Source organism: Cheilinus undulatus, linkage group 20 (assembly GCF_018320785.1).
Source record: "Cheilinus undulatus linkage group 20, ASM1832078v1, whole genome shotgun sequence".
NCBI classification, from domain to species: domain Eukaryota; kingdom Metazoa; phylum Chordata; class Actinopteri; order Labriformes; family Labridae; genus Cheilinus; species Cheilinus undulatus.
In genome coordinates this window covers 14,473,034-14,489,064 of record NC_054884.1, presented here as the reverse complement: position 1 = coordinate 14,489,064, position 16,031 = coordinate 14,473,034, and the positions used below count along the sequence as shown (strand labels likewise).

At 38.1% G+C, this 16,031-nt stretch overlaps 2 protein-coding genes across 7 annotated transcripts in view; one reads left to right on the top strand and one right to left on the bottom strand.

The window, feature by feature from the left end:
* The window catches only part of kctd17 (potassium channel tetramerization domain containing 17), a 35,338-nt gene extending 24,781 nt beyond the window's left edge, over positions 1-10,557 (top strand). For 3 of the 5 annotated variants that reach the window (XM_041815166.1, XM_041815165.1, XM_041815161.1), the window contains exons 5-6: positions 96-221; positions 717-5,446. In XM_041815166.1, coding sequence (XP_041671100.1) covers positions 96-221; positions 717-815 — 225 coding nt within the window. In that variant the 3' untranslated portion in view covers positions 816-5,446. The other 2 variants (XM_041815164.1, XM_041815163.1) reach the window with 2 other exon arrangements.
* A 3,832-nt stretch (positions 10,558-14,389) lies between these two features.
* The window catches only part of gucy2cb (guanylate cyclase 2Cb), a 29,280-nt gene continuing 27,638 nt past the window's right edge, over positions 14,390-16,031 (bottom strand). For both annotated transcript variants that reach the window (XM_041815780.1, XM_041815781.1), the window contains one exon: positions 14,390-15,047. In XM_041815780.1, coding sequence (XP_041671714.1) covers positions 14,831-15,047 — 217 coding nt within the window. In that variant the 3' untranslated portion in view covers positions 14,390-14,830. The remainder of the gene's footprint in view (positions 15,048-16,031) is intronic.

Below are 16,031 nucleotides of genomic sequence, written 5' to 3'. Positions count from 1 at the left end.
TCAAGTTTTCTCTGCTGCTAGCTCTTCTTCCTCCAGACACTCACTCCCCCTCTCTCTGTCTCTGTTTATCTTCTTGTATCTGTGTCTTTTTCTAGATGGTGAACATCGGTTCATCTTATAGCTACGGAACAGAGGACCAGGCTGAGTTTCTGTGTGTCGTATCAAAGGAGCTTCACACTCCTGGGTCTGGACTGGGCACAGAGCAGAGCCACAAAACAAAGGTGATTCCTCGTCTTTCGTTTGTCACAAATGCATATATGTCTGTTGAAAGGATCAAGCTGCCAGGCGGCGTCCCTGTGTCTGGTGCTGTCCTTGTTTTCTGTGAGTGTTTTCTGTGTTTGTGTGACAGAGAAGGGGGGTATCTCTTCTCACTGAAGGAGATGCGAGTGCGCTTTGATCCGCTGCTCTCCACTCAAAGCTCCAAATGTCACTCACCTCAAAATGTCATTCAGAAAATCATTCACTCCATCCGTCACAGCACTCTCCTTTTTCTTTCCTGCTGTTATCGACTTTCCTCCCCGTCTACCTCTCACTGTATCCGTCTATTTTCTCCCTCTGTCCTATGGATATATAAACATATATCTGTCTTCCTCTATACTTACTTCTCAGCCTCTCACAGTCCACTCACTGACACTCATCAACATGTTCATTTTTTGTCGTTTTTGTCTTGTTTTTTTCTTTTGTGTTTTCCCCTCCGTCCATCATGCTGAATGAAGTCGGCCGAGATGCAGGAGGAGGAAGCTGCGAAGGATGAGGAGGAAGAGGAGGAGGAGGGGGAGAGAGATACCACACCGAATGAGTGGCTTAGAGAATGAGGGAGGCATGTTTCTTTGTTCCAAAGAGAGGTGGGAATGGGTGAGGAACTATGAGCTGGATGTGATAGTGGATAGATCTAGTAGATTTTAGCCTGAATGTTTGTGTTTATATGTGTGTGATGTCCACAGTAATCTTGGTTGTTTCATGTCACTGCAGTGAGTATGACGTCTAAGCTGAGTTTTTGTTGCAATCAATCCAGCGCACACTGAATACACTTCTTCTAAATAAGCCCTAAAGATGAGCACCCGTAGCCCAGAGCTTTTGTCTTTGCACCCCATGTATAGAGGCTGTTATCCTTGATGCAAGAAGAAGCTTTTAATCATAAAAAGCTGAATACATGTTAATAAAAAACAATAAGTTGTTTGTAGATTACGTCACATCACAGCCTAGAACTCAAAATGTCAAAATGTTTTGTTTTTACGACTGTGACAACTGTTCATATTGCAAGGGGGAAAAAAGAACAATCATAAGCGACATTTGTGTCTTGGAAGTAGTGAAACATATAGACAAAAAGAGTTTCAAAAGTTCACAGAGAAATCACAGCAGACATTTTTTAGAAACCTTGTATAAAACGTGGAGGAGCATAGTCAGACAATGCTCACATATGGTCCGTTTCTAGTCCAGTGAGTTTCCACAGCTGATGTTCATCCAGACTGTCATGTTGCTTTGAAAGATCTGTCACTTTGCAGAAATCAGGATCATTTGGCTCATCTCAGTGAAAAGAGAGTGGTAGGAGTTTGTTTTTTGAATGTGTATTAAATAACGACAAAACCGAAGAAAGGAAACTTGTTCTCAAACAGGACCCATCTGCCGTGGATCACATAAAAGGGCCAGCTTGTAGGACCAGCTCGTTCGTGAACAATGCATCGTCACAATGTCTCTTACACCACGATGTTTCACACTCTTGTCTCCCTTCATCTTGCTGACATGTGGTTGGAGGTCTGTAGGAATAAGTATTATGTGATAATGATCTCCTACATTAAGCAGGGCATACACTGTGCGAATTTCATCTGATTCAGACATGAATTTTGAGCTGCATTACTTGCTTGGAAGTTGTACCGACTTTTAGACTGATTTGTTGTTGTGCAATGTACCACATGATGGCTGGCCATGACACTACTACAGCCTGACAAGGTGCTCCCGACTGGTCAGATGGATTTCTGGCAGGTTTGATATTTGGTCATACGACTGCAAATACTTCCCGGTGAGAGAAGAGCCTTGAGCGGAATCCTAAACTTTCATAGACTGTCAGACTAGGTCATAAATCAACATGAAAATGGCAGGAACAACTTTCTAATGTTCCCTATATTAAGGAAATAGACAGGAGATATGCCTACTTGTAGACTTGCAGCAGACACGGATGGTGATGATGTTTGTGTGTTTGATAAAGAGGGAGATAGCGAGACATTGAGCGGATATGACTAGATACGACTTCAACCTCAGTTTGTGAGACTTTTTAAAAGTAAACTCCTCAGAGTTCTGTCAGTCCATCCTGGCTTCAATCGTACAGTGTGAGCATTCCGGCCGTGTGCAACCGTATGAGCATATAAATCGTGTATGATGCTCTTGTGTCGTAATCCATTCAGTTAAACTGTATGAGCTGACTTTCCACCATGACTGGTAGAAAGTCAGGTGGAAATCACACCGTGTGTGCCCAGCTTTACTGAAGAATACGGGTCAACCTCGCGCTCAATTGCACCAACTTTTCTCCTTTAACATTGCTCCCTTACTGTTTTTCTTCACCTCCTACCCCCTTCAGGAACACGTGACTGCAAACAACCTATAGGCAAATGCAAAAAGTTTTGGAAAAAACGAAAGCATATCCTGCAGCTTGAACGAGGCATGTTTTAGACATGTGGCAGTCTTGGAACCTTTATACAGTCAGCATCTATCACTCATCTAGATGATTAATTTCCCTGGAAATGGGTGATCTCTGTATTGTCAGTGAAGCCAGCAGATTCTTACCTCCACTTTTATTCAGATACTGCATGGATAGTGTTCCACCTTGTTTTTGCTGTCCACACCGACAGTTCTGCTGTAAACACCAGAGCCTTCTGATTATTTTATGTAGGCTTTGTACATAGAGATTAGACATATGGGTTTGAGAACAATGTGAGATCAACCGTCAACAAACAGTAAAGGACAAAAAAATCAACTTAATTTATCAAATCACTTTAGAATTACTTTTACCACAATTCCCTTTATCACACCCATAAAGTTGCTACCAACTTTACCCTCTAATCTGAATTTAAACTTCTAACAACTTATTTTTTAAGACTTTTAAATGTGCAAGTCCTCCTAGTACTTTCAATTTTCTCCTAACATGTTTAACTAGTTATTCATTACTACTACTTTTGTTTATTTATTTAACTATACTAAAATCATAAAGTTTAATATTATAATAGTTAGGGCTGTAGTCAACCAATGAAAAACTTGGTCGACCAAAATCGCACACAGGCACCAACCAATCGATTGGTTGTTCAGGTAAAAACAAATTAAAAATGAAAATAAAAATTCACCTCGCCTCACCTTAATTCAGTAAGGTACTTTGTGCCTTTCATTTGGACTGCCTAGGGGTCGCATTGGAGTGCTGGTAGCAAAATAAGGCACAGAAATCTTTTTGTTTTGGCTTGGTAGGTATTGGAGGCGACGGCACAGGTGCCACCAGATGTCGGTGCTTTTTCCTAATCTTATGTAGCCAAAAATATCCTATAATTCTCAACCCTACAACACCCCTCCTATCTCTCAGAGCCCATTGTTATTGCATACAACAAAAAGAGACACGTTATTCATAGTTAAATAACTTCTGAACCAAAAATAATAGCCACTAAAGTTTTTTTCATCTGAAAGCCCTCCCTTGTGCCATTCTAATAACGCTATCCATACCTCTGTAGCTCTTACAGAATGTTTTCTAGGGAGCCAGGAACTTTGTTTACTTTCTGGGGTCTTTAGAGATAAAATCCACACCAGTGACTCTTACATTAAATAGTCAGTCATTCCTGCTGCTAGCGTTAGCCTTGGCCACAATATCAATTTTCCACAATGCATTGTGACAACCAATTGCTAGTTGTTTCGTTGTGATGTCATGCTTTGCCAAACAGCACTTGTGCAAACAGTTATACACTGGAGGAGAGACTCTGAATGACTCATAATGAAAAGAAAGAGACACTGAGAGGCTGTGATGTGTCCTGCTGTGTCACAGCAAATAGTAACTGCTTTGTGTGTAATACATGAAAGTATTGGAGTTTTAATTTCAATTTTTTTTCTTTTTTCTTTACAGTCCTATTACTTCTATAAAATTCAACTGACAGTGCTGCAGCATACATATTCTTAAAGCCTGGGTTGTCCTGAAAAAGGATGTATAGAGCTTGATTGTGCACTGCAGCGTTGATGTTTTACAAGCTTTTTAAGACAAGAAGTCCAGGAGAGACACAACTGTTAAAATATAGCTTAGGGCACAAACAAATCTTGTAGTTTGTGTTAAATTAAAGGTCACATATTATGCAAAATACACTTTTTCAGGCTTTTCTAGCAAAGATATGTGCCCCTGGCTTGTCCACAATCCCTTCAAGAATCAGGACCCCCCTCCACCTTTCAGAAAACATGTGCTGAAACAAGCTGTTATCAGATTTTCCGCTCAGGATGTCATGTGGGGAGTTAGCCCCGCCCCCAGGCTCCGTTTGCCCTCCCTGCTTGGAATAAAGTTTCGCCCTCCTCTCCTGATCCTCCTCTTGGCCAGCAGCTGGCAGGAGAGCCACATCTATTAAGCCACGTCCCTTTCTTGAGAGGGGTGGTGTCAGACAGTCCATTAACATTTAAAGCCACAGACAGAGAAACAGCTCATTCTGAGCAGGACTGAAACAGAGTGGTTTTTTAGACATGCAAAAATCCGACACTTTTTCAGGCACAAACTTCCCAGGCATGTTTTGAGTACCTCTGAGACCGATACAAACTTGTCTTTAAAGGGCAAAATATGTGGCCTTTAAGGTGCGCTGACAGAGGTGCTAGCATGTATTTTTGTTTTATTTTCCTTTGGGCAGACACGAAGTCCAATCACTTTACTGCGTGTCTAATGGCTAAATCAAAACAACCCTTTTAAGTGACACTTCACATGTGTGAGACAGTTTGCTAATTGGCTGGTGGATGAAAATGTCACTATCTCATACTGTTTGTCATAATGACCTGAAGCAGCTTGCGTGTATGAATAAACAGGGACATGCTCAGTCTGGTCTCTCAGTGACCTGCCACAGCCGCACACATATTGATTGAACACTGTGTCTCTGCGGGCTCTCATTACCGATGCTGTGACATGAAATATCTCTGACCTTTTAGTGTAGCTGTAGTGTTGGGTGTCCTTCCAAGTCTGTTTTCTATAATGTATGTATAGTCTCAATCCACAGTCACACAGACTAAATAAACACACATTAACAGCATTTACACATGAATGACGCACAGGGCAGACTTTAAAAAACATGTTTATTTGATGTTGTCATGTCAGTGAAGTCATGCTCTCACTTTGTCACCATTTCATCCCCACCATCACCATAATTGCAGCCAAAATGTAGATTAAATTTAAAATGTTCATAGATTTCATTGCCACTTTTCCTGATATCTTGTTTTTGTTTCTTATTTTGCAGCTTTTCCAGATCCATGGGTCCCGGATGTAAAAAAAAAAAAAAAAAAAAAAAAAAAAATATTTAAAAATGGAGGGACGACAAAGAAAATAATTTATTTTTTCTTGGCTTATTATGACACTGTATAAGGTGTATGTGTGTATTGCCTCAGCAGGCAGCCATCAAAACAGATCTGTAGCATTTCTGTCAGTTCATTTACATAATGCCAGTTGGAGTAATGACCAAAAAGAACAACTAAAAGACAGCCTCAGCAATATCTTAAAAAGATTTTTTATGTGACACTAATTTTTTTTGAAGAAAGAAAGAATAGTGTGAGCAGTAGTGGAGCTTAGTAAACTATGACCAAAGATTCAGAGGAAAGCTGGCTGATCCAAGGTGCTGAATTCAAAAAACAAAGAATATGAAATCTAAATTCAGCCTTGTCTTCATTACCCAGTGAGGAGCTCTGCTCCGTCACTCTTATCTGATAAATGGGAAATGGAGCATAAGGATCTGATTACTTCTGCCTTTGGATTTGGACAATTACAGATGCAGTTTTATCACATTGTAGTACTTTTAGATGATTCTACCCACTCATCTGTTCAATTTTGCAAACATTTCTATGTAAACATTCACCTTGTCAAAGAAACAATACCTCCACAGTAATCCCAGTAGCTGTTAACTTGATTTCTAAGATAGGACCAACTCTACTTGATCATTAGCTTGTAAAAATCAGATGTTTTTTAATTATTTCAAGTAAATTCAGGTTAATGTGGTGATATTTGATCTTTTTAAGCCTTTTATTGGTTTGTTCGGCTTTTAATCAATGGATGGAAACAGTGCAGTGTAATGCAGACAAGGTTATTTTATTAATGTAGGATTTATATTCCTTTATTTACTAGTAAAAACACTAGCTTTTCATCCGCTCAACTCTCAATGACAGTCCGTGCCAAACTGAGCTCAGAGCAACAGCAGCCACTCTCATGCTGCTCCTCCTGCATCAACACCCTGCGGTGCGCTGATACACACCTGCATCACCACGTGCCGGTGCATGCTCAGCAGCAGCCTCGTCTCACTCTGTCGCCTTGGCTGCGATCCACAGCCGGCTTTGGCCCCAGCTGACGGAGAGATGTTGGCATGAGTTAGCAAAGAGAGAGAGAGAGGGAGATCAAACCGAGCAGGAGCGAGTGAGACAGCAGTGCCGGGGGAAGTTACACTACATTGTTTTCTTTGATTGTTTAGAGAGAGGACAGCTCTGAGCTCGTACTATCAGCTCTCACTGTGTGCAGATCTGGCGCAGTGCAGGTGTGTGATTGAAAAAGGTTTGATGAAGTGGTAAATTACATAACACATGACTTCTAACAGCCTCTGTTGGCAACTTATAGGAACTGCACCACAGATCAGATCTGAATCCCTGCAGGTCTGTGGAACAAAACTTGAAAGAAGTCTGTTAGTTGATGTAAATAGACTAAAATACTTTTGTTCTACAAATAGACCTGCCAGAGAGATAGGAAATTACTTTGAATTTCCTCTTGCCTAGTTGTAATAGAGAGCTTGATTATAAAGAGCCATAACTTAAAGAAAACAGGGTAAACAATATTTTTAACAACAGCAGGTAAAAAATATGTAAATAAGCATTTATTCTACAATATATACTCACCCTTTATGTCATAGCTTATCAGAAAACAATGATCAGAACAGAAAACGTGTTCATCAGATGCAAATGCAGCAAGATCAATGATAAAAAGAAAGAATTATAGAAAATATTTAAATCAACGAACAACCATAGTTGTGAACTTTATTCTGAGTTATCTAGGCTAGATAGTTAGCTCCATTAATATTCCAAATTCAAGTTAGGTGTTTTTAACCTCACTGTAGCTTTGTCTAGTCCTTCTGTCCTCCTCTGTGATTGGTTAACTCAGTCCCCGCCTCAAAGTTTGCTTTCAGGGCTCTTTGATGGGCAGGTCTGTCGCTCCAGACCTGGAGCCCACTGATCTTTCAAGTCCATGCCAACTTATTATCTTATCCTAGATCATGAGCTTCTCCTGCACAAATTGAGTAGCGTTTGTGCCTAAACCTAACCAAAGCGTGATGTTTCACAGTGTTCTCTGCTCAGTTTAAGCACAAGATATGGGACTGGGAGGTTTTCATGCAACCAAACTCCTGCACACTGTCTTTATTGCACAAAAAATTGGCAACATTTCTGCAGGGAAAAAACTGACAGGAGTTAAACATTGGCATGAAGGACAATGCGAATAAAAAGCACTAAAATGCAGAGTTAAACGCATGTCTCTCCCCCACTCTCTGATACCTGTGTCCAACTCTGTCCACTGTCCTCCTCCATGAATTAAAGCATAAAATGCCCAGAAAATATATCTTTAAAAAAAAAAAAACTGGGCAATAACAAGTGTTTTGATTTCCCTGATGTGTGCTCGCTGAGAGCAAAACTGAAAAATCAACCCGTTTGAAAAGATATCAGCCGCATTTCTGCCAGGCGAAATTAAGTCGCTGGGGGGAAAGCTTGCACTGACTCACAACAGGCTTGAATAAAAATAATCTTGTGCGAATTATTTGCACGACAAAAATGTCCTTGGCGTGCAAGAACTTTAAGCCTGCAATTTTTGGTGGACTCATTCCTCGTCTTTGCACCTGACCTGGGAAAAGGTTTAGTTTTTTTAAGCCTTTGTACTTCACTAACAACATATAATAGAGATTTTATCATTCAAAAATACAGAGGTCAAGTATCAAACTTTTTTTGAAATCTTAAGGTTTATAAAGCTGCTGATTTGAGTCCTGTGTTTGAGGTGCTAGCTAGGCCCTATGCTAGCCAGTGGGAGTTACTGACAAGTACAAAGCAGAGCTGTATTAAAAAACGTCTATATAAGGTGATAAATAGCATTCCAATGTCCTGTTTGACCTTAATGACCAATCAATAAATAACACTTTCTTGTATAAAAGATTCATTTCAAACAAACGCTAGGCACTGTCATCTTCTTTTACAAACAGGGCTTAAACGTCTTTTTATGTCTATTCATTAAAGTATAAGATATTACAAGATTTAAAAAAAGAAACAAAAAAAAAAAATCATGCATTTACTCCTAAATTTCTTTCTCCTGGTCCATGGAGCAGAGAGTTAATATCTGGAGCCATACTGAAAGTTTGATGCCAGAAGCTTACGTCTGACCCCCTCTTTGCTGCTCTCCTCTACTGTTAAAACTGACAGGCCAGATAGATACAGGAACAACATAGATTAACAGTAAAGGTTAAAAAAAAACATTGAGTCACAATGTGAGACAATCCATTATTAAGAAAATAGTCTGTTATCGTTTAGTAAGATTTAGATAAATCTGAAAAAGCTTGCAAATGCAGCATTGCCTCTCTGTGGAGTTGTTAAGACTTTGCATTAACATCTGTTGTAGACATCTGGATACTAAAGTGGTAATCCCCAATGCTAGGTGTGGATGCACCTCAGTCGTACTAAAGACAGTTAGATATCTGATGGCTCAGACTGTTTACGGCGATAGACTGGGGTGCCTTGAGTTGTCGTTTCCTTCTAAGAAGAACCAGCAAGGCTTATTTGCTAAATACTTCATCCCTGTTCTCTTTAAAAGCATGTTCATTACAAAATATGGGAGAAAAGCTGTTAAAGAGGCTCTGCTAGCTTCTTAGCGTGTGGCCAATCCATCTCCATTCATTTTATCATTGGCTATAAAACCACACACAGCATGCTGGGATATCCCTAGCCACAGAAGCCTGAGAGCCAAAGAAATCATGCCTGGGTTGTTAATTGCATAAGAGGTCTGTAGGCCGTCTCTGAAGATGTGTTGTTAATGCGAAGCATGAATGCGCGTACTTAAAACAGTGAACTTGGTATCCAAAAGACCAAAACAGATGTTGAATGCAAAATGCGAACAGCCCCTATGTCCGCTTAAATAAAGCGTCATATGTGAAAGGATGAAATAAAACGGACGTCTTGGACCTCTAAGGTCACCTCTAATATGCTTTTAGCCAATAAATGTTTGATTAATAACTACACAGTTAGCTTGTTGTGCTTATGATAATCATAACTGACATTAGAAGGAGGTAGAAGACTGAAAGACACAGTTATGTTTATTGCTTTGTTTTGTTGCTGCCCTTTTAACTTGGATCATTTGGTGCCTTGAGTTCATCAAAACATACAAAGTCCTACATGTCAAAATGGTCACAGGAGTTATTACGTGCTTTTTTTTTTAGATAGCTGAGTTATTATTTTTGTCGACCAATGAGTAGTTTACAATCTCACTGAGGTTTTGTGTGCTTTTCTTCCAGTGCAGATTTGCTGTGAGATTTGTATTTTTTCATAAAGTGTTAGAGTGGATCTAGAGAGAGTACACTGCAAACTTTAAGCTGTTTTGTATAAAATGTCATGCCTTTTTTTTATTTTTTGTACGTTCAGTTGTTTAATTTATTCTTTTTGAATGTTACACTCAAAGGAATTTGGGTTTTGACTTTTTTTAGCATGTGTTGGGGATGGGGTTTACATCTTTTGTGTTAAATGATAAGCTTTTATTTGGACTTGGACAGTATGTAGAGCTTCATTCTTCAGGTTTACTACATTTAATACATTTTAGTCAACATAAATACTGCTGAATGGACTTTTTGCCAAGACTAAACTCCTCTCAAATGAAAGCATTTTACCTTCAGTTTGCATGTCCAGTGACTTTGTTGGGTTTGCTGGATCCACTCTTTTTTTTTTTTTACTGGTACACTATTTCTGCTGAACATTAGAGTGTGTTTTTATAGTATCTGATGTGTAAAAGTCTACATAGCAATCCACTTTCATTCTTCTGTGCAAAAACGACATCAAACAAATCTTTCAGGCAGCTGTGGATAGAAAAACATTTTTATCTGATGCTGGACTTTCTTCTTCTGCCGTCCATAGAGCCTGAGTGTCTGTAACCATGAAACAAAACTGTGTGACTCTTGAAATGTAACTCCTCAGATTATCATGTACAGGCTTTGAGGAACGCTGTGTTTTCATTTCATTCTGCTGTATTTCATCAGGATCGAACAACATTTACAACAATGTGACTTAAGTTGTTTTCTTTTTTTATTTAATATAAATGAATGTCAGCATTCAACAAAAATAAATCTGTCCTTTGGTTTAAAAAATAGGCTTGGAAATCCTGTTTTTTGTTGGGGGGTATCAAAAGTTACAACCATGATTCATAACAATGATGCATAAATGCATAAAAACAGAAATGAATAAGAATGAAACTCAACACATAACTTTATTCTGAAAAACAGTGCTATTTATTAAATATCCTGAGCTAACAGTACTGTAATTATCTGAAATAATTCATTGTTTAAATTCTAATTGAGCCACATCCAGTTCATTCTAAGATATAAAACAAAAAATAAGACCTGCATTGTTTGTAGTAAGAGAAAATGTCATCTAAAGTGCACAGAATGACATCTTAATTAGTACAAGACATTCATGTCAAATTTATCCATTAGATTGTGGTATAATGTAGCAATTTACTTTTACTTGATTTCCATACGGTCAAATGCCCTTTCAAAATAAACTATACTTTGGTAACCTGGACATTGAGAGGGTGAATGACGTCCCTGCTTTCTGGTGTTTTTACAGATCTGATCAGGGATCAGTTTGAGTCTGTCATGTACAAACGATCACTGAATGAGAGTGAGGTCCCTGTTTCCTGGTGGCATTAGTTCTGTACCATACAGTGTTATAAGAGCATTGTAAGGTTTATGCTGTACTTAAGTAACAATGCCGTATACGGCTTCTTTAGCCTCCTGAGAACTGAGCTTTGTTTTGAATGCATTTTGACTTTCTCCCACGTAACTGGGATCAGTAGGACCTGATAAGTGCGCAAGCTCAGTCTTGTCTTTGAACAGGAATTCCTTTTAACCAAAAATGATATGCACAAATCTCCCCAAGGTCCTGTAAGCAAGTAGGTCCCATTTAGAGGATATGTTTTGGCTGTGTGCTGGTCAGGTGATCAGTTGTTGGGGGTCCTCAATAAGTAAGGTGTCAGTCACTGAAAAGGTATGGTAGAGGCATTTTTGCCCTTATTTTCACAATGGAAAACATGTTAAGGCCAAGCATCAACAATATTTCCACAGTCTATTTTGAAAATGGTTGAAAATTCCCAGTATTTCAAGCATAGCAGAAATGATTACACTTACATAGGAAAGCCAATGTCTTCATTAGTTCATGCAGGGTCTTAGGAGCTTAGAACAGCTTAGAGTCTTTTTGACACAAATGTCATAACATAGAAAAGTTAGCTGCTCAGCTGTGTTCAGGAGATACAAGCACATCTGGCTGCATTTGAAGAGGTGTCTCTAAATAAACATGGCATCATTTCCATATCATGATGTTTGGATAGCATGTCTATTTCAAAATGTGTTTTTTCTCTCATCTACTGTCTTGCAGAGCAGAATTCAAGCTCTGAGTCCTCAACAGACTGAAGACGTACTAGGAGGTCTGTTGAGGGACCCCAGCATTATATTTGATGTGATGTCCACTCCAACATCACCCTCTTCTGGCCATGACCCTAAGCAACCTGAATGGTCCCTGTGTTTAAGGTGCAGGGAAACGCCCACCCCTTTAGACAAGTATTGTGGCCAGCACCCACAACATTGCATTTCCCTGTTGCCCCATGTGGACCTCTACATCCTCCCAGAAGGTGTCCTTCCCTTGGTAAGAAGGATATGGAACCACATCATCATGTGGGCTTTGTCCCACGCAGGCTGTGGAGTATTGTAAAATAGTTGATTTTAATTTGTAAATATGATTTGGTTTTGTTGCTGTGCTATGATGGTATTTATTGCTTTGTTTAAAGCCATTGTTTTTGTCTATACCAAAATAAATCCACTAAAAGATGAACACCTCTTATTTTTTCACAACAGTAATGTCAATATAACGCACAACCATAATGATAGTTCACTTTAGTTTTTATCAATATAGATTTGAAAAATATTGAAGTCTTGTAACCAAGGCGGGTAAAATAATTTTCACATAAGGATTGATTTTTTGCTGTGATTTCTTACAGCAGTGATGATATTCAGAGCATATCCCTCAATTTCCTGGGATATTTGATTGAACTAGAGATGACTTTTTTCAATCCACTCAACTAACTTGCTAACTAACACTAACATTTTACTCAACTCTTGGTACTGTATTCATAGTGAGCACAGAAATTCTACTTTGTTGAATTTTCTCAAAAAATGAAACCATATTGTGACTTGAACAACTCCAAATCTTTATTAATCAATCACATCCCTGAGAACCAGGCAAAAAACATCATCAGCTGTAATGTTATATACTAGTGCATCTCAAAAAATTTGATTATCATGAAAAAGTTCAGTGTTTTTTGTCTCTCTTTTCTGAAAGTGAAACCCATGTATTGGATACCAGTGAAATATTTCAAGCCTTTATTTTTTGAAATGTTGATGATTATGGCTTACAGATAAGAAAACCCAAAATTCAGTGACTCAGAAATTTAGAATATTACATAAGATCAATAAAAAAGGCTATTTTAAACAGAAATGTCAGGCTTCTGAAAAGTATTTTCATTTCTATGCGCTCAATACTTGGTTGGGCCTCCTTTTGCATGAATTACTGCATCAATGCAGCGTGGCATGGAGGCGATCAGCTTGTGGCACTGCTCAGGTGTAATGGAAGCCCAGGTTGCTTTGATAGCGGCCTTCAGGTCATCTTCCTCTTGATGACCATCTTCCAACCTTTAAATGTGAAAGACTATCATTCAGAAGAGGTATAAGGTTCATGATAAAGCAAGTCCTTGGCTGCGGTTTGTAGAAGTTCCTCTGTAGTTGGTGGTGGAATCCCATGTAGCTCACCATAATGTCACAGGTTAGAATACAAAATAATTGGTGAAAAAGGTCCAAATACAACTTAAATATTAGAATAACTAATCTTAAAGCTGAAAATATAATATGAGATGTGAAAAATTCTGAGTTGAAGTGTTAAAAGTATGAAAATAAAAGTCAAAATCCTAAGTTGAGTCCTAATTGTGAGATGCTAAATTGAAAATGTGCAATTAAAATACAATGATTTCCTTTTCCCACATTCCTGACTTCTTATCTAAATATTTTTACTCCTTACTTTTTCAGATTTTATGACTTAACAAGGATATCTTAAATCATCAAGGATAAGTTGACATATTTATACTTTAATGTGCAGATCTCATACTGATGGGCCAGTTATAACAGAAATATGAGATCATCTTGCGGGCTGGATTTGGCCCCCGGGCCTTGAGTTTGACACCTGTGGACTAGAGGATCTCTTCATTCAATCATTGAAAGTAATCTGTTAAACGCCTCTGTTTCTTGTTACAGGATTTCAACTTATATATCTCCTTTTCTTGGGTTACCAAAGCTGGTTTTCCCAAGATACTGAGGTTATTTCTTGTGAAATTTCCAAAGTTCACCTGAGATCTTGGGAAAATTAAAGAAAATACGATGTAAGCATGCATGCCCTTCTGTAACAATATACATTTCAGACATTATGCTTGTCTTTTTGTTTAATTGCATCCAAAATCCAAATTGCAACGTATTTTATTGAATAAATTGAAGGATTTAAGTTTTAAATTTGGGTTGCAACTTCTCACTTGGAGGTACTGGTGGGTCTTGATGCCCAACCAGTTGAGAACCATTGCTGTAGAGGGCAATTTGTGTGCTCATATAGATGGAAAGCTGTGGTCAGCTGGTGGAGCTGAATAATATCGATGTCTTATGTTAAAACTTCATATTATATTTAGGAGCTCATTTCCTGCTTTCTAGCCATAAAAAATAAGCCTAAAAACCTGCAGAGAAAGTATGGAGTTATTTCTCAGAATGTAGAGTGTTTCAAATAATTCTGTCCAACTCTTGTTTATGTAGCTTTTATTATTTGCATAAAATTACATTTAACCAAAGTACAAAAAAGTTCCTTTTTCTGTGGAAGCAAGGGGAGTGTGTCCCAAAGGTTGCTGCTGCATGTGATTCTTCCTCCTTAGTGAATAAAGCTTCATTTAGCTGCAAGTGTAATCAAGGCCTGATGTTCGTGTATGTCACCAATTGATTCCTACAGATATTTAAGTGTGTTTACAGAGATCTGATCATCATTTCCCTCCTAAAATATGAGCCAAGCATTTAGCACTAGAAGAAGTTGCAATCAAGTATTACAAAAAGAGTGACCCAGTTATAAAGAACATATTTGAATGAAGAATTTATCCAGAAAAGCTCCATGTGAACTTAAACAACAGCCATTTCTGTTCCTTGTAAGTGCCGTCAAGCTTCAAATGAATGAAACATAAAAAATGTTCTTTTGTTTTCTGATTGAAAAGTCTTCTTGCATAAAGTCAGAGTTTAACAGTCTAATCTGCAGCAGGTTTGTGCTACAGAAACGTGCTGAGGGTGTTGTCCACAGAGGCCAGCTGCAGGTACTCAGGATGCTCCCCCTCAGACTCCACCTCAGAGTCCTGGCCCTGGTCGTCCTCTGCGCTCTGACTTGAGTGTGGCTCCTTCCTCCTCCGGACTGATCCTCGAGAGCGGCGCTCCAGGCACACCAGGATCATGTGAGCCAGATCCTGTTGGAGCCGCTGGAAGTTCTCTCTGGAAATTTAGGATCAGGATTCAGACAAATTATGTGAGACTTTCGGTTCCTTACAATATGTGAGATGCATTTTAATAACACTTTACAGTAGGAATAAATAAATAAATTTTAAAAATCAATGCTTTTAAAACATGACAAATGATACTTAAAGCTCAGGTTAAAGAAGGATGTATTCTAAATTACTGTTGTTCAAATTAATAAATGACCATAATAAAGTGACTTATTGTGATTCATTTACACTTAATAGATCACTAAATGAATTTAATCCCCACTATATTCACAGTGTAGTCTATATTCATCATTTTAGCTGGGTTTTACTGTCATTTAAGTATATGTTTGAAATAGTACCAAACATACCAACTTTTCTGCATGCAACTATCTCTTTATTTAATGTACAACAGAGTATTAGGGCCACACTGAGATAAAAAAAGAATAAAAATGACTTTAATCTCATAATATTACGACTTTAATCTCATAATATTACGACTTTTTTCTCATAATATTACGACTTTAATCTCATAATATTACGACTTTTTTCTCATAATATTACGACTTTAATCTTGTAATATCATGACTTTTTTCTCATAATATTATGACTTTATTCTTCTAATTATGACTTAAATCTCGTAATATTACAACTTTTTTCTCATAATATTACGACTTTTTTCTCATTACGACTTTAATCTCATAATATTACAACTTTAATCACGTATTTTTACAACTTTTTTCTCGTAATATTACGACTTTTTTCTTGTAATGTCAAAAAACAATTCTAATTCTTTTATTTTTTTTCTCTTCGTGTGGCCCTTATACTCCATTGTATTAATGCCGTCATGCCAACACATAAGATTTTAAATGACAGTGGGCGGAGCTTAGATCAATTGACTCTAAAGAGTTAGATACTGAATGGATCACGTTGTCAAATAACTCCAACACTGAAGGCCATTTCGTTTAGAATAGAGTTGAAATTACACTTTAGGAGT